This window comes from Leptodactylus fuscus, chromosome 11 (genome assembly GCF_031893055.1).
Source record: "Leptodactylus fuscus isolate aLepFus1 chromosome 11, aLepFus1.hap2, whole genome shotgun sequence".
NCBI classification, from domain to species: Eukaryota; Metazoa; Chordata; class Amphibia; order Anura; family Leptodactylidae; genus Leptodactylus; species Leptodactylus fuscus.
Genome location: NC_134275.1, coordinates 53,402,651 through 53,422,446, shown reverse-complemented (window position 1 = coordinate 53,422,446; position 19,796 = coordinate 53,402,651). Strand labels below are relative to the sequence as shown.

The 19,796-nt window shown below is 39.8% G+C and overlaps 1 protein-coding gene across 2 annotated transcripts in view; it reads left to right on the top strand.

Annotated features, from left to right (window-relative positions):
* Positions 1 to 19,314, top strand: part of PCDH19 (protocadherin 19) — a 123,946-nt gene extending 104,632 nt beyond the window's left edge. For both annotated transcript variants that reach the window (XM_075258831.1, XM_075258830.1), the window contains exon 5: positions 18,705 to 19,314. In XM_075258831.1, the coding sequence (XP_075114932.1) occupies positions 18,705 to 19,291 (587 nt within the window). In that variant the 3' untranslated portion in view covers positions 19,292 to 19,314. The remainder of the gene's footprint in view (positions 1 to 18,704) is intronic.
* Positions 19,315 to 19,796: the final 482 nt, after the last annotated feature.

Here is a 19,796-nt window from a genome sequence, read left to right as displayed (position 1 = left end):
TCAGCAGTTTGATAGGACTTTCCCCTGATCCCACCTGGTTATTGGAACATTCTGACCCAGAATTTTGTGACTATGAAACCCAATGTGTATAGCAGTGATCTCATGTGTAACTACCATTCCTTACCTGTCCCGACATGCTGGGAGTTACAGTTACTGAGCTCCGTAGGGTTGTAGCTCTGCAGGGTCCTAGTGTCTACATCCATCTGCTTGTAGCTGTGTGAACATTCACTTTTCGCGCTTTGTGGCTTCTGAGAAAAGCCATTTTCCATTATTTTTGTGCCTAGACGTCTGCGGCCGATGCATGTCCATCAATATTTAAATGATAGAGAGACAAAGGTTTCTACTGACGTTCCATCAGAACTTGTATCTTTTTTGTTACATTCTCTTTTCTTCCTACCTGCAGTGAAACCAAATCGTACAATGTCTTTTATTGTGGAACCTTGGAAAAATAATTCACAGGTTCCTAATACATAAAGCATGGAAACTGGAAATACAAATACACATTAAATTATGTATCAAAGTATAAAGTATCAGGTAATGTGGAAGAAAATATCCAGAATGTAGCAGTTACTTATTTGTAACATATTTCTCTAGACCATGAAAAGATGCGTGTATCCTCCTGACTTCTTCTAGATCTCTGTTTCTCAAACTGGTTTGGGTGGTATCCCAGGGTTCTTGAAGGTTCAGTGTGATAATGAAACCCAACATGGAAAAATCCAACGATTTCCTGGATCCACTGGATAAAATTATTCTGGGGGCCCATTTTCTAGGAAATAGATCAAAGTGCCCTTCACATATGAGTGTCTTCTGCTGGATCATTGTTGTGTAAGAGTCTGAGACTCAAAGGTGACCCTTTAGTGTTGTCGTAGACCAGCTTGACCCTGTTGATGCATCTCCAAACCTTCTTCTTTGTGGAAGCATGGTGGCATCAACAAGAGGTTGTAGGAATGGAAGGAAACCAATGAGGGGACATGGAGAGATGTTGTCATGCAAAGATATTAAACATTCAGGGTCATTATTGAAAGGCCCCTCGAACTCTTCTAGAGTGTGGTCCTATCTGATGTTATTCGTACAACCAAGTCATGGATCCTTGGCCTACAACTGTTTGGCTGAATTTTTAGGAGACAGAACTGTTGCAAAAGTTACCTTCCATTCTGGCCAGAACACAAAAGAGTACAAGGAAAGCAGATAAGATTTCATAAAATCTCTATATTGGGGACTTGTTATGGATTTTCACCACTTTCAGTACAGCAGGACAGTCTGCAGCATAATCCTTAGAACTTGCCATCACTAGGGTTGAGCCGATCTTGAGATTTCAGGATCGATTTTAAAATTCGATTTCCGATCATTTTCCAGCCAATCCCAATCGTGAAATTTGCTCGATCGCCGATTGGGATCCGATCTCGATCGCTCAACCCTAGTCAATGCTTCTCTATGGGAAAAGTCACTTTTAGGGTTGAGGCGATCTTGAGATTTCAGGATCGATTTTAAAATTTGATTTACAATCATTTTCCAGCCGATCCCAATCGTGAAATTTGCTCGATCGCCGATTGGGATCCGATCTCGATCGCTCAACCCTAGTCAATGCTTCTCTATGGGAAAAGTCACTTTTAGGGTTGAGCCAATATTGAGATTTCAAAATCCGATTTCTGATAATTTTTCAGCCAATCCCGATCGTGAAATTTGCTCGATCGCCGATCGGAATCCAATCTTTCCCGATCCCGATCGCTCAACCCTAGTCATTCTATTTTTCATTTCTTATCCTACGATTTATAACCTTCCAGAAAACATAAGCCATTCAGACGTTACACTATATAAACCTCTGTTGTACAATTGTTAAACATTCTTATCAGGCTCCACATAGACTGTATAGATGGTACGAAATTTCTGGATCTTGACAAAAATAAGAGGCTGAGAAATTGTGAAGCCTTCAGGGTGCAGGGTTGTACATTGTACGGAGGTAAAAGCATTGGAGGTTCCAAGACGAGCGCTCGGAAAATTGCTTAAGTATCTAAATAGCCCTGAGAAAATCTATCCAGCCAGCAGAACGTTGGTTGTAAATGTATTAATGTCAGTGCATATATATAGCGCCGGACTGTATGTAATTTGGTTTTCATATTTCTGTCTGCTCTTCAGCATCTAAATGTGTCCTCAGAGCTACCAGTGTCACTTGCAATCTGTCTCAACAAAATGCCTCATTTGCACCATCGTTCCCAGATCATCTCTAGACTTCCCCTGCTCTTCCCTCGCTAACCTTCAAGCTCTCGCCTGTCGTTCCTCACTTGCGTCATTCTTCCATTTGCCTAAATGTGTTTGTAGAATATCCATAATAACAATATTGTCGCCTCATGTAATGGTAAAGAGTTCACCGCTTTCATTGTGTAGACATAAAGATTACACGCAATACGTACAAATATTTTCAAAGCCAAAAAAAAATGGGATAAACGATTGTGATTTTTGCTAAATGGCTGGCCGTACGTTGCGCTTTCATTGATGTAAACGCGTGGCGGTTCGGCACAGCTGGACTGGTTTTCGATGATATCTATTACCGACATTACCGGTCGTGAGAGCGGTGGGTAAATAAAGCAATTAGGTTTTTATAAAGAAAGCGAGAGATTTTTTCGAAGGTGTTTAGACGTCTGCCCTCCACTTGGCACATCCTTTGCTCGCTCGGCTCCTTTACAGCTGATTTTCCTAAATGGCTATTAAATGTTGTTCTATTATGTTTCTCGAGTTGCTTGTAAGAAGCCTTCCTGATATCTAGACATGTTTAGCTTTGCAGAATGCACAAGGGAATGAGGTTTCTTGGGACACAAGGAGCTCAGTTCTCAGTACTCGGTCGTCTATAAAATATCTAATACATATTCACTTCCTCTTATCTGCGAGAATTGGGGCAGGTGTTGATGTGAAGCTAAATTCTCTTCTCCTAGTGTACAAGGCTGGTGATAGGATTTGGAGCTTGGTTTTTATACCTAGTACTTATATCCAGTATCCTTGGCATGGTCAATGACTATTCCCCATCTCCGGGAATGATGTTACCTTATCCTGTTCTTACAACTTACGCTGGGTTCACACCTGCGTTTGGGGTCTCCGTTCTATGGTTTCCGTCTTCTGCATGCCAGAAGACGGAAACCATAGACCGGGTCCGGCCGTGAGCGGCGGTGAGCGTTTTAGGCTCTCCGCCGCAAAACCAGATTTTTTTATCTGGACACAGAGTACTGCATGTCCGACTCTGTGTCCGGATTATAAAACCCGGTTTTGCGGCGGAGAGCGCAAAACGCTCACCGCCGCTCACAGCCGGACATCTCTCTCACCCATTCAAATGAATGGGTGAGAGAGACTCCTGCAGGTTTCCGTATCCTGCCTGTGTTTTAGGCAGGAAACGGAAACCTAAGTACGGAGTTCACAACGCAGATGTGAACGAGCCGTTATATAGAACAGTAACTTGTACACCCCGCCCATCCATAATCTCCTTGTATAGTGCTGGCTTGTAGAATACAACTTAGTTCAGTTTTCACCATTATAATAGCCAACTTCTGATTATCTTTGGGATGACGCTAGAGGATGCTTAATCCTCTTCCCAAAATCTAGTATTACATATAACACTACCCATTATTTTCAGGGAGGGGGCTCCAAAACTTAACACTTTGTGTCCTTATGAAGTTTTCGTTGTCTACCATATGAAAGGTCTCCACTAGAGATGAGCGTGTATTGTTCGGATCAGCCGATCCGAACAGCACGCACGCATTGAAATGAATGGATGCACCTGGTACTTCCGCTTTGACGCCGGCCGGCCGCTTAACCCCCTGCGTGCCGGCTACGTCCATTCATTTCAATGCGTGCGTGCTGTTCGGATCGGCTGATCCGAACAGTACTCGCTCATCTCTAGTCTCCACCATGGACTCATAGAATGCAATGTAAATAATAATAATAATAATAATAATAATAATAATAATAATCACGATAGATAGATGATAGATGATAGATAGATAGATAGATAGATAGATAGATAGGAGATAGATAGATAGATAGATAGATAGATAGGAGATAGATAGATAGATAGATAGATAGTAGATAGATAGATAGATAGATAGATAGATAGATAGATAGATAGATAGATAGATAGGAGATAGATACCCTTAATCGCCAGGGATGACGTCAAGTATTTCAGTCTAGGGCTACTAGGGTACTAGGATATCAATATATATATATATATATATATATATATATATATATATATAATTTTGTTTTCTAATTTTATATCGCTAAACTGAATTAAATTGATGGGGATCAGTGAGTTCTGCCCGGGACAAGGTCAAAAGCAGTGTGAGCTAGAAGCAAACTTCATTAATGCTGTAAATCTCGTGTTTGCAATGTATTTGCCCTCTGATCTGAGCAAGTCATGTTTCTGATAATTAAATACTCTAAAACACTGGATTTCTGCAAATAGTTTACATTTATATGGATTATACAGCGAACACTCCAGACTCTTCCCATGTGAAGCGGAGAGCCTCCACAGCTGATTGTGTTTTTAAGCCTTTATTGTTTTAATACAATCTCTCCAGCTTTTAGATTTTTTTCTGTTCAATCTGTTGTATTATTCTTTGACTGTTTCAATGCCGTCGAGCTTTCAAAAGAAATTTATTTTCTTATTTTTTATTTTTTATTTTTGCTTTTTTATTTGCAATGACAATATCTATATATATAGGCGCATATGCTAGTTTTTGGCTCAAATTCTACCATAATTCTGGGGCATTTTCAAAAGTAGATCTGCCCCAATGTATTCTCCTGATAGAACGCCACTGAACAGCTGTAATGTAGATGTTGCAACCTCTTCACTGCTTACTAAGCCAAGTGCTGAACATTGCATTGTGGTTGTGCTTGGTATTGTGGTGGCTGTGTTTGGGATGGAGGTCCACCCTGAGGACTTCAAACAACAGGTCAGTGCAGGTACCTGGTTGGACTATACCAATCTGATATCAGTGACCTATCCTAAAGATAGGATAACAATGCCTAAGATACAGAGGACTCCTTTAAAGTTTTAAGAGTCACTATAGTCATGGTTTCTGACAATTCCCAGACCATAGTAAGTTGCTGCATTCATGGTCCTCTCCCGTTGGCAATCGATCAAGACAACAGATGTCACTACTAAGATAATTAGAAAAAATCTTTAAAATGTTGCAATTTTTTATTTAGATTTGCAAAAACGTCTAACTTTACTTTTCTACAAGTGTAAAAACGGTTATATTTGTGGAAAGACTGCTTTACGGATCAATCATATAGAATGACAAGGGACTAATGTGTTCCTATAGAATCAGGGAAACCGACGCCACAACATCAAAATAAGCCATAATAAGCCTCGCGGCTACAAATGACTTATCAGAATTCCTTCAGACACTTCCAGGAGCTCCTCGTGGGAAATGCATTTGTCAGTAGGTAAATTTAAGGAGGTGTCGCCTTTGTCATAATTCTTCCATGATTTTGAAAAATGAACAGATGGCGATCCATTTGTCTTCTATGTCAGGCACCATTTTGTGCACTTAAGCTATCGGGATCAGTAAGCTGCTGGGACGGTGCCACCGAATTGAAAGCAAGTTCTTGTGACTGGAATAGACAGCACTCGTGTATAGACTTTGGCCAGAAAGGAACTCATTAGTCAAACCGGCTATAAATGACATTAGAGATTACTGCCCACCAGGATAAAGTGCCCGTCCTAATGTTCTGGCCGCTGTCCCGACTGTGTTTACAAGGAAGGGTTTAGCGATGGGATGAGGATATTCCGTGTAGCCGAGAGTCGCACTTGTCACGCTCCTTGGTCTATTCTTCTGTCAATTAGGAACATTACAGAAATGAGAATGGGAAAGAATTGTGTCATCGTCGGCAACTTTTTTTTTTTTATTTATTTTTTTAACTTTTTTTTTTACATAAAAAAATGATTGGGGTTGCAGTTGCTCCCAGGGGCCAGTGCCTGGGGGGGCCCTTTTCTACAATATAAGACACATATAGGGCCCAGTTCTTTCACTCTAGGGCATGGCCTGGGGGGCATAACGGGTATTCCAAAAATCGAGAAAGAGGTAGAAACCATATACACTATATTATCTCCATCCGATCCCTAGTGGGGTTGAGCCAATCTTGAGATTTCAGGATCGTTTTTAAAATCCGATTTTTGATCATTTTCCAGCCGATCCCGATTGCGATCGTGAAATTTCCAATTTCGTGATCTTTTCCGATCCAAATCGTTCAACCTCTTAGCTTTTCCCTCAATGATTGGCCTGTAGCCAAGCATTGTGGGAACTAATGTGAGACCTCGATCCCGCCTAAAAAGATCGGGATCAGAATTCTGATCACAATCATGAAATTTGCTCGATCGCCGATCGGAATCCGATCTTTTCCGATCCCGATTGCTCAACCCTACTCCCTAGACATTGTATGGAGCAGCCATGTACTCACTCAATGGCTACATCATTTCTTCGGCTCCCTGCACACGACCATGTGCTTAGTCAATGTGTCAGTCCTGTTTTTCATGGCTAGTGAAATGACCCATTTGTCTCTATGGCTCCTTGTATTATTTTGGACCCAGGTTTATGATGGTGAGACTGTCCCTTTTACAGCCCGGGCTCACTAGGTGAAGTCCATGTGTTGTCCCACCATGGACCAGGCACACGTGGTCATGAAGTGGGAAGTGGTAGGGGTTTCTGGCCCCTCATTATACTGATCAAGGGAATCCTAGCCCAATTAACAGATAGTTACCCCTATCTCTGTCCTAAAAAACTGAAATATATTTTCTAATATTTTAATAATTTTATATATTCACTAATGGAGGATGTAACTTCCCTCAGAATCAGGACAAAACCAAAGGTTAAAGCGTCAGCCGATCAGAAATTATCATATGCACAAAAAAATGAAGCAACTTGCAAAAATATTAGAATACTATTGACCGAATGAAAATGTCAATTTTTGGCGACGTCCGGCTGAATAAATCAAATGGTCTCTGGCCGTCCAGTACTTACACTGGCACCATCTTCTAGAAATGATTACTGTGATAGCCAATGCCAAAAAACCACTACTGCAGATATTATCCATAAAACCGAGACACCAGTGTCCGGCCGCCGACTGACCAGGCAAGAAATAGCAAAACTGCAGCCTGAACCATTAAATATTTATCAGGAATGTTTCAGAAGAAAAATTCTATAGGATGTATCTGTATAGTGATATAGTTATGTATGTATGGTACAAAGTCTGTCTGTCTCATATCTATCTATCTATCTATCTATCTATCTATCTATCTATCTATCTATCTATCTATCTATCTATCTCCTATCTATCTATCTATCTATCTATCTATCTATCTATCTCCTATCTATCTCCTATCTATCTATCTATCTATCTATCTATCTATCTATCTATCTATCTTCTATCTATCTATCTATCTATCTATCTACCTATCTATCTATTTATCTATCTATCTTCTATCTATCTATCTATCTATCTATCTATCTATCTATCTATCTTATATCTACCTATCTATTTATCTATCTATACACACACAATTTTTATTAAATATTTTTAGGATACGATATATGTAAATATTACACAAACACACAGACATAATAAAATAATAATAATAAATGTATTAGTAATAATAATTAGAGATGAGCAAACAGTGAAATATTTGAGATTCGAGATTCGTTTCGAGTAGAGCCTCAATATTCGACTACTTGATCGAATATCGAATCCCATTATAGTCTATGGGAAAAAATGCTCATTTCAGGGGAAACCACTGTTCGACTAAAGGAGAGTCACCAAGTCCACGAGTAGCAGGAGGAGTGTGTTTAGGAGGAGCGCTGTGCAGTTAAAGCGCACGGACCCCATTATAGTCTATAGACTCTGCCTCCTCACAGACGAGCCTCCGGCAGGACCAACGTTGATTGGCCGAATGCTGTACACTGGCCAATCAACACTGGTCAATTCAACCCTATGAGAAAAAAGTCAGCTCCCTCATAACCGCAAGCTGCCAGCTCTCCTGACTAGCAAGGACGAGTCTGCTACAGGACCAGCGTTGATTTGCCGAATGCTATATACTGTATAGCATTCGGCCAATCAATGCTGGCTCTGAATGGAATATTTACTGCGACTAGCTAGTAGTGTTCGATCGAGTACGAATATTTCGAATACCGTAGTATTTGATCGAATACCTACTCGCTCATCTCTACTAATAATATTAATAGAAATGGTAACAATCTAATAATTAGAAGGGCAATGACATCATTTATTTCACAGTGAACATCAGAAATAATGACACAGTTCACACAGATGAGTCTTTCTGTGACATGCAGAGCCGGATATTCAAAGTAAATGTTTGATACTTGTCGTCAGCTGCTTATTATTCATAAATTCCATTACAAATGTTAGGCCTGCACCCTGGTGACATATTTGCATTTTATTTCTTGGTATGGTGCCTTCTTTTCTTCTTTTTTTTTCCTGACTCCTGATTTACAAAGAGAGATTGCCCGTCTCGCCGCCACATCCACCCTATTTTGTCGCTTAATGTTTTGGGAAAGATTTCAAGCTCAGAACAAAGATATTTCTGCAAAATTCCTCCAGGGCAATCAATTTACTTTTAATTTGTCTGGAATGAGACTCTTCTGGGTCATAATGAGGAAAGGAAATAAAACTTTGTAACATTTCAAATTTTCTGTGATATTTTTTTCCGAGCTCTTTATTGCCGAATGATCCTAGAAATGAATTGGTAATGAGTCTGCCCATTTTTTTTATTTTTTTTATTTAATAAAATGTTGCAGGTGTCGGAATCGGAGAATAGTCTGACTTCCTTTATTGTTGAAGAGGATCCGATGTTGTTTTTTTAATTTTATTTAGTTATTTTTTTGGGGAGGGGTTAATTCATCAATCAATTAAAAATTAATTCTTAAAAAAATGATCAGTTACTCTGTAGGAGCAGTCATAAAGCGTTTCCGTCCCTGGAGGACCCAGCATGCATTATTTCAATGAACACGTTGTAATTCTCCATTTGTCCTGTAGAGGAGCTGTAGAGGACTATGGCATTTCCTGTTTTGGGGAATATAATATATTCACAATGTAAAGGGGAGCAGATTTCATCAGTGACAATGACCTTTAAGACATCCTTTGACCCTTTGAGATGTCACGACCCTTATTGGCATTTCTTAAAGGAGAGGTAATGCTGTATTGTACTTTAAGTAAAATTCATGTTCAATTGCTTAACCTAGATATTTCCACTTTATGGTCATAGCCATACTCGGGTTATCCAAACCTCCGATTTTTGGCTTATGATTTTCCATATTGGGGATCTTCTGACTCTAGCATGATGTCATATGTCAATAGTAGGAAGGATCGGGCATGTTGGCTTTCTACAGGTGGGATAGGCTTTTGCCAACTTAAAGGGCTTGCCCATAAATGACACTTGTCACTTACTCACTGGTATAGGTGCTAAATGTCTGCTCACTTTGGACTCCTTCGAGTAAGAAAGCTTGACCCTCCCTTGAATGGAGCAATGGTTATTTTGTGTTGCGGTGCTTATAGGTCTGATGTGGTCTTGGACCTTCAAACATTGCTGAAATTCCCAAATCCCTTTATATTTTATATCAATACCACTACACTAAATGTTAAAATGAAAGGGACTATTTAGACTGTTATATTGAATGTACTATGTACCAAGCACAGCACCGTTCATAGTATAGTGGCTGTGCTTGGTATTGCAGTTCATCTCCATCAATTCCAATGTAACTGAGTCACGTTGCAACATAGTCGTGTGACCAAAGGACGATGTGGAGTTCATTATTATACTCCAAGAAAACCCCTTTAAGTGTTTTATATCAATTGAATCCTTCATGCCCCAATAGTCCTTGAGCTTTTGTATTTGGATGATGGGTTACAGGTCCCATTTGGCCATGGGCCTTCAGGCACTGAAGAAATTCCCAAACCCCTGGATTTTTTCATATCTGTTCTGGACCATTCATTAAAAATGGAGCGTTTTATACAAGTTGAACCCTTCACGCCGCCATAGTCCTCCGGGTTTTGTATAATAAAGCAAAGCTCTCGGAGAGTCAGAGAGTCACAATGACATTTCACTTTAAGCCATAATATAATCCATTGCACACGATTTCCTGGGGCCATAACACTAAAAATAGCCCATGATTAAATGGTAAAAAAAAAAAAAAAATCAATGGGTTCCAATAAATATATATTTTTGTACAAAGATCATATTTAGTTAATGGTTATTGTAGCGTCTGCAATAAATCATGTCCACAGTGGAGATCAACCATGACCATTGTTCTAAATAGCAGCGGATGTTATGGAGGGGGGGGGGGGTATCCGAGTTGTTTGACTGACCTTAAAAAAAATGGTAAAAAAATGTGTCAAGGTAGAAAAAATATGCAAGTTCCGTCTAGAACGCGGGTATTGATCTTCATTTGACCTAAACAAAGTTTGTCCTTGTGAACAAAGACTCTATACGGATGACATTTTAGCCTATTCATAGGGAATTACACCCTTGTTGGGTGTAATTTTCGGAGTGCTTGTTGCCTTGCCGGTCTCCATAGAGGGGGGTGATTAAATATGAGCTAAGCTAACCTCAATTATGTGACTAGTAACCTATTTGGCGGAAAGAGAGGCCAACGCGTTTCAAGAATTCTAATGCCATTTCCACATTAGACTGGAGAAACACAATGCCCAGGAAACCTTACCCGCGCTCCTTTATAGTCCTCAATGCAGACCAAAATAAATTCCGCCTTCCAGCCCAGTTTTAGACACAGAACAGTTTACAAAGATCTCTGAAGACCTTGCTGGAATGCAAGATGTTTTAGAAAGAGGAGAGAAGCAAAGAGAAAAAAAAATAATAGATAATTGTAAGAGTAGATTTGTGGGATGATGTCTGGAAGACGCATGAAATCAACAGTGACAATCTCGAGAGCTTCTCTTCCTCTCCCTCTGAATGATACCTATAAAGCATAAATATGCAATCATCAGGCTGCCATTAAATGGAAACTAATATCCATGCAGTGAAGTGAAGTGAGCTTGCTGCATTATTTCTTATTTTCTGCAGAAATTCATCCACCCAAGCTCCAGGGAACAGTATCTGCAAAGGCGTTCCAATAGTCCAAGTCATTTCCAGGAACGAAAGGAGCCTTGTGTGGGATATGATAATGCCTTAACTTGTCCTGACCCCAATTTTGTATTTTTTTTTTGTATTCAAAAGTGTTATGTAAAACATGTGTTCATGAAACTTTACATTAGATGATATGAGATGGATGGATGGATAGATAGATAGATAGATAGATAGATAGATAGATAGATAGATAGATAGATAGATAGATAGATGGATGGATGGATGGATCAAAAGGAGACTGCTAGGAAAATTGAATGATAGAAAGTTAGAACTACAGATATGAGAAAGAAAGAAAGAAAGAAAGAAAGAAAGAAAGAAAGAAAGAAAGAAAGAAAGAAAGAAAGAAAGAAAGAAAGAAAGAAAGAAAGAAAGAAAGAAATGTGAGATAGATAGATAGATAGATAGATAGATAGATAGATAGATAGAGGATAAATATGTAAATCTGAGATAGATAGATATCCAACTTGAGAAAAGCTCCTCTGTGGGCCGAAACATGGCATTTTTTTGGCTCCTATCAAAATAGGATTCCATCCATTCAAGATGCAGGCGAGTCTTAGATAGATAAATAGATAGATAGATAGATAGATAGATAGATAGATAGATATGAGATAGATAGATAGATAGATAGATAGGAGATAGATAGATAGATAGATAGATAGATAGATAGATAGATAAGAGATAGATAGATAGATAGATAGATAGATAGATTTGAGAGAGAGATATTGATAAAAAGAAAGATAGATATAGATAGAAAGAAATCTCTATAGATATTACAATAGACACATGTAGCCATCAGTTTACTCTTAGCGTGGATTCATTGTGACGTAATTCTCATAGCAGAAATATCTGCTGCAGAAATTTACATTGTGTATTCCTTTGGGTTGAAGAAAAACACAACACTTAATGCAGTGTTTTCTGTATGTAATGGATTTTTGATGTGAACTTTCCATGGTCCACTATAATGCTATGTGAAATTCTGCACCGAAATTTGCAACAATGATTTGCTCCATTTGCTGTTTTGTGGTGCGTTTTTATGACATGTGGGCTCAGGACTTTTCATGCCCCATGTAATGGCCACATCAGGTGATCGGTCAGGTTGTTGCCATGGGGCTCTATCTATCTATCTATCTATCTATCTATCTATCTCCTATCTATCTATCTATCTATCTATCTATCTATCTATCTATCTCCTATCTATCTATCTATCTATCTATCTATCTATCTGTATAGGAAAGTATTGATGGTCAGAACCCGGGCAGCGTGGGCAGACAGCTGGGTGGACGCAGCAGATTCTCCACCATCCAGTCCATGGGGTCTGTAGACCTCTGCAGGATCAGAGCCCTCGTCTACAGATACAGACATTGTATACTCGTGTCTCCCGGATCTGTCACCGCTCCGGCTCCTTTATCATAGCAAGTGATCAGACATTTAAGACGTAGATTTAGAACTGATGAGTATCTGAGCTCTCACTCCAAAGTGCTGTGTTTTTTATATACATCACCAATTCCCTGCAAGCTTAAGCCGCTCATTTTTTTTCTTCTTTTTTTTGGTGCAGTGAACGGTGTGCTGTGAATTTTTATTAGTTTGCCTCGTGTGTGGTAGAGAAAAAAATAGATTCTGTAGACTCGGATTAAACATACAAAAATAAAGCTGGCAGTGCTTCAAAAAGATCTCTTTCGGGAGGGAGGGGAGGCAAAGAGATTGTGTTGAATTGAAAATTGAAATCAATTGCTTTGTTCTAGCAGGAGTTGTCCAGTTTGGTTTGGAATATTAGGGGTTAATAGGGTGTGGGGGTGATGGGGGGTCGCCTGTTCGCAGTCCTAATCTTTTGGCCAAAGTGGAGAGCAATTGTCAAGAATGTCTCTTGCTCAGGAAGACCTGACCTGTCCTTCATTCAACCCATCGACACAAATGGACACTGTGTAATTTTTCATATTTCCTGTGGTGGCGCTGTAGAGAAATTATAGTAGGTGTCCCCATAGATCTCATCAAATTGTTGAGGTTCTAGATATCTTATTATCTAAGGTCCCGTCTAAAGGTTGAGATGACCCAAAATGCTTCCATTACATTCATGTACCTGATCAACTCTTGTTTTTGTAGGAAATGAACAGTTTTTGAAGGTTTCCACTGGTTAGCATGTGCACAGGGACAGGTGACTGCCATATTTGCTACAGGAGAGTAGCGGGACTGAGACGAATCTTGTTCCTCAAGAGGTCATTTGATACGCGTTGTTTGGTTTTTGTTGACTTCATGACCCACGATTATTGACCTCGTGGACACAGTTGTGGACCTGATACTTAACATATGTGGCCATGGTATTGTGTAACTGCACCCATCATATATCAATATCAGTTCCTTGGGCCCGCCAGATAAAATGATTCTGGGGCTGACCCCCTAAAAAGCTCCTAGGAAATTGACCATTCTGCGTTGGAGTCAGTGGAGCGGCAAGTTGCAAAGAGTTGGAGTTGGTGGAGGTGATGAAAGGTCTTCTTTGATAGTTGCGTCCATTGTATATGCATCAGTGATGTCACTTGTCCTTAAAGGATTGATGACATCATTTCCCCTCATGTGATTAGAACCAGTCCCTGACCTGGGTTGGCTCCTCCCCTGAGCTCACAGGTTTACTATAGGCAGGCAGTAATGAATTACCTTGAGATCAGAGGAAGCGGGAAGGGGGTGGAGCCATCCTGGGGTCAGGGGATGGTTCAGATCAAGTGACCAGGTCAGAACCCCCAGGATCATGGCCAATCTTAACTCCTCGGACAACCCCTTTAATTAATTTGCCTAATGTTTTCCCCAGTGCTCTATTACTACTATAGAGAAGAAATAATAATGGCTGAAACCTTCCCTTATAAATTCTTAACAGGATTTAGACTTTGAACTGAAGAAGAAACATAGAATTGTAATAGCGATTTCAAGGAAATTGCTGGAGAAGTTGCGGGGAGGGTTTTATTTTTTTCCACTTCTCTCTCCCTTTTATTTTGGTCATACTAATTATGTCTGTCTTGTTTTCTTTCTATAATCCCCTTTCAGACCTAACACAAAGCTGATTCTGAAATCTTTTCTAAAGCAGTTTTTCTTGTATAATCAGCAAGCTGTGCAAACACGCCGCGGCCGCCGAGAAAACGGGGAAATCATACAGAAGGGAAAAAATAGAGAGAAACAAAAAGAACACACCTGTACACACACGTAAATACACAACTGTACACACATGCACACGTAAATACACAACTGTACACACATGTAAATACACAACTGTACACACACACACATGCACACGTAAATACACAACTGTACACACATGTAAATACACAACTGTACACACACACACATGCACACGTAAATACACAACTGTACACACACGTAAATACACAACTGTACACACACACACACGTACACGTAAATACACAACTGTACACACATGTAAATACACAACTGTACACACACACACATGTACACGTAAATACACAACTGTACACACACGTAAATACACAACTGCACATGCACACGTAAATACACAACTGCACACGCACATGTACACATAAATACACAACTGCATATGCACATGTACACATAAATACACAACTGCACATGCACATGTACACATAAATACACACAAACACACACACAAGTACACACACTTGTAAACACACCTGTACACATACACAAGCAAATGCACATCTAAATACACACAAAAACATACACACAAAATACACAAACACTCCTTTACACACAAGCACATGTACACATAAACATACATACACACAAAATCAAGTACTCACACTTTTATAAACACACGTGTACACACACATGCACAAATAAATATACACAAACATACACACAGGTACACACATTTATAGACACAAATTATACACTTGCACATAAACACAAGTACATATAACTACACCCACACATACATATACACAAATATATAAACACCAAGACACGCTTAAACATATGAACACACATAAATACACCTATAGACACACACACACGCATATCCATAAACACATATGCACAGATATTCCTGTGTATGCATACTGTACATATTCACAGGCATAAACACACACACACACACATATACACATACAAACATATATACAAATGCATACATAAAACACACACACACACACATATACACATAAACACATTCACACATTGGTCATATAAGGCTCAAGCACGCAGATATATTGTGAGTTGTAGAAAAGGTATTATGTTTCCCATATAAGTCTATGGGGCCCTACTGTATATGCCTGGTGGAGTCTAGCAGATAACCTGCCATGTTTCATTAGATTCCTCTAGCGTTTCCACAGCTGCATCCTAGTCTAGGACACACCATATGGCGCCATACTGAAGTCTGATATACAGGCAGTGCACATAGGACTCTGCATCAGTCCATGTAGCCGTATTTCTATCCCCAGGACTGGGTATGTGAAGGATTATTAGGAGAGCCATTTTCCCAGGACACAATATGAGTAAGTCAATGTCCATATCTAGTCCTGGGAAGACGCCTTCAGTCAGGTCTGTCCCAGATGACACTTTCTTCCAGCTGCTCCTTAGTTAACAATGTGCTGGACCAATGTTCTCCTATCTCCTTTAAGTGCTGCTACGTGGCGCGGGAGTATTTATAGTCTTACTGTACAGCAGCAAGGAGCCATACGTCATATTCAAGAGGCTTAATAAGATTGAAACAGCTGTCTGTTTTTTTGAAGTCATGGCTCAACTTCCTTGTCTGAATCAATGCTGGAAGTGCTATGTATAAATCTGTCTTGTTAGCAGACATAAAGCAAAAGTGTGATGCGGCCGACACCAAACCTGGGGCTTTATACTCAATTATTCTATGGGCACGGTAGAAAGTCACTGTCCAGAAATGTATAGGCGATAGATAGATAGATAGATAGATAGATAGATAGATAGATAGGAGATAGATAGATAGAAGATAAATAGATAGGAGATAGATAGATAGATAGATAGATAGATAGATAGATAGATAGATAGATAGATAGGAGATAGATAGATAGATAGATAGATAGATGATAAATAGATAGGATATAGATAGATAGATAGATAGATAGATAGATAGATAGATAGATAGATAGATGTATAGGAGATAGATAGATAGATAGATAGGAGATAGATAGATAGATAGATAGATAGGAGATAGATAGATAGATAGATAGATAGATAGATAGATAGATAGATAGATAGATAGATAGAATAACTAATCTATATAACAATAAGGTGAACAATAACTAAACAAGTAGTCTAATGGTCCCTGAGTTTTTCGGCTCTCCCCTATTACAATGCATTACTAAGCCCCTTCTTCCCCTTTGTTAGCCCTGATGTGTGTGTGGTCTTTGTTGTCTCCACGCTCAGTCCTTCTCTACATGTCGCCTTTATCACTTCTATGAATACATAGAGATGTTAATGGCGGAGCGCATGCCTGGGACTGACCAGGTTTATACAATGCACCTTGGGCTATAGAGCAGTAGAGCTAATGCCGGCCATCGTCACCTCTGTGCAAGCCTCACATTATTTCAGCCAGGCCTTGCTTATTAATACTTCCTTCTTTTTACCAAAATTTACAATGTATGGAATGTGTGGATTTTCTTACACTATTTACTGACAATTGGTCTTTTGAATGCTCCCTATAGGTAGATATACTGTAAGTCCATATCCAGCGCATTACAGTAATGTGACTCAGGATCAGCCAAACCAATGGCTCCCGCTGTCTGTGTTCTTGTTTCTGGACAGTACAGAGCAGGGTTGCTGACTTCAACAAGATGCCTTTAAAGTAGACCTCATGGGGTGCGGGTTCTCCTTGCGGAGATCCAGTAGTTGTAGGCAGTTAGACAGTCCGTGCTTCTTGGGTCAAAGGACTAGAAATTCTTTGGCTGTAGACTATAGAAAGTCTAAATATACATTGTCTAAGGAGGTTAAGAATTTGTTGTATATAGAACCTAGAAATAAGTTAGAAAATAAGTAATATAGTTGCCCTTATAGTTTGGACGTCTGCAGCATTTGCAAATCTTGTTTGCAAGAGTTAATCTACTGCCCATCCGTTCCATCTTAGGTTGAAGACCAATTGAGAGGGCACAGCTTTGTGATAGGGAAGAATGGGGCGACTTCTGCTCCAGCCAGTTGTCTTACAGCTAGTCACAAGACAGTGAGGACAAGAAAGGGGAAACATTGAGCTCTTGGGGTAGACACGGATACATTTCTCAGTTTTAATTGTTTAAAGGCTTCATGATATCTTTGTCCTATGAATGGGGAAGGTCCAGCCAGTTGTCTTACAGCCAGTCTCAGTAGAAAGGGCAACATGGCTGAGCTCTTGAGACTCCCAGATTACTGTGTATATTTCTCAGTTATCTGAGACAACATAGGAGAAGCATAGAAGCAGTGGCATAACTAAAGTCTGGTGGACCCCAATGCAATCTTCAGTTCAGGGCCCTTTACTTCATCCCTACGGCGAAATATTGATTGTTACAGTTGCTAAGGAGTTTAATCCACCTTAGTGTGGTTAGGATAATCTAAGGGTCTCCTTGGTTTATGGGCCAGATGGAAGCTGCAAACTCAATACTGATGCCAGTGCTTATGGGCCCCCTTAGGCTCCTGGGCCCCGATGTGAATACACCCTCTGCACCCCCTGCTAAGAAGCTAAAGGGAGGAAAGTTTGGGATTTTTTGTTTATGCTTAGTATTCCATTAAAGGGATTATGCCACAAACAATATCCTATGGATCGATAATAAATTGCTGCTTATGGGAGCTGACTGCTGAGACTGATTCCAATTTTTTTTGTAATTCGCCCATTGTGCATTCTGTAAAAATATAGCACTCAGCTATCTCCAGTGTTCCCATTGAAGTGAATGGGAGCATGGGCACATCTGTTTTCACCATGGCTATCTTCAGTGGTCCCATTGAAGTGAATGGGAGCATGGGCGCATCTGTTGTCACCATGGGGTACATCATCATCCCCTATTCTCAGGATTGGTGGTGGTCACAGCAGTCAGCCCCCCACTGGTTATCAATTTCCCTTTTATGGATACATATTGTTGTTGGCAAAGCCCCTTTAAGCTCTGCCAATGTCATCTAAGTATTCAGCTGGAATACACGTTCTGTCTCTGAGCCATAAAAGAAAGGCATTGTCAAGTTATTTGTTCTACTGTTGCACATATTCATAAAACACACTGGCTTTATAACCCAAATCATATCCCTGAGCTTATAACTTAATAAGCACTTGGTTGATTGGTGGCCATGCTCATTGCTTCTGTCAACGGTGCCAGAGATGGAGAGCCCGGAATCGGAGCCAACGTCTTCTGACTGCACATCAGATATATGCATTTCCTCCGCAGAACTGTTGTAGTTTGCACATATTAATAAGACACATTTAAGCAAATATAATAAGGATACAAATTATAGTGCGTAATTATGGTTGTAAATATGAGGCGCACAATGCAGCTTTTTGTCTAATGATAATTACAGCTTATTACACGACGTGCCAAATCAAATACTGATTTCACATTTCTTCGTTTTAATCCATTTTTCCTTCTCTTTTGTTCAGATCAGAATGAAGGCTTCCACTGCAGAGAAGAATGTCGAATTCTTGGTCACTCCGATAGATGTTGGATGCCCCGTGTCCCCATCCCGAGTCGAGCCAAGTCCCCAGAGCATGGAAGAAATGTAATTGCTTTGTCTATAGAGGCAACCAATGTGGACACTGAAGCGTTCGAGGACTGCAACACTAAAAGAACTTTTGCAACTTTTGGCAAAGACGGAAATGAGCATACTACTGACGACAGGGCTACCTTGAAAGGGAAAAGGACAGTGGACCTGCCTATCTGCAGCCCCAAGGTAAACGGTGCCATCCGCGAAGCAGGAAACGGCTGCGAGGCTGTCAGCCCCATCACGTCTCCTCTGCATTTAAAGAGTCCTCTGCCAGCCAAACCGACAGCCACCTACAACATCATGCATTGCACTGGAAACCGTGACATGGATCAGTTTGTAAGCAATGGTCCTTCTCGACCTTCAGAAGCAGAGCCCAGGGGGGCAGACAGTGAAAACGTATTGCATGAGATCAATCCATTATTGCAAGAATGTCGAGAAAAAGACTCCATGGGCGTAAAGAGACTAAAAGACATTGTTCTCTAAACGCCAAGCCTATTGTATGGAAACAACAAAAGAATGACTCGAAGAAGAAAGAAAAAAAAACAAAAAAAAGAAAAAAAATTCCAGTTCGTTTTTAATGGCTTACCAATGGTTCACAAACTGCTGTATTTAAAGCTTCCCTAAATGTATTGTTTATAAATAAAGGCTATTGTTATGTGACAATCCCAAACTCTTCAATATGTGGCAGGGGTGTTCCATCCAAGCAAGCAGCCTGAATCGCAAATTTTTTATTTTTTGTTATTTTTTTTTTCTGTTTTCTCCTAACTTCTCGCTCTCAACATGAAACCCGTTACGACCATCCATGTACAAAGTATTATGTATGTATTAAGTATTTTGAATTTATATATTTTTATAAACATATATATCGAAATTATAATATAAATTAGCTTATTTGTACAGAATGGGAAAAAAAAAAAAAGGAGAAAAAAAAATTCAACTTTCAGATACTGATTTCCAAAAAAAAAAAAAGTGTCTTCGCTAATAATTT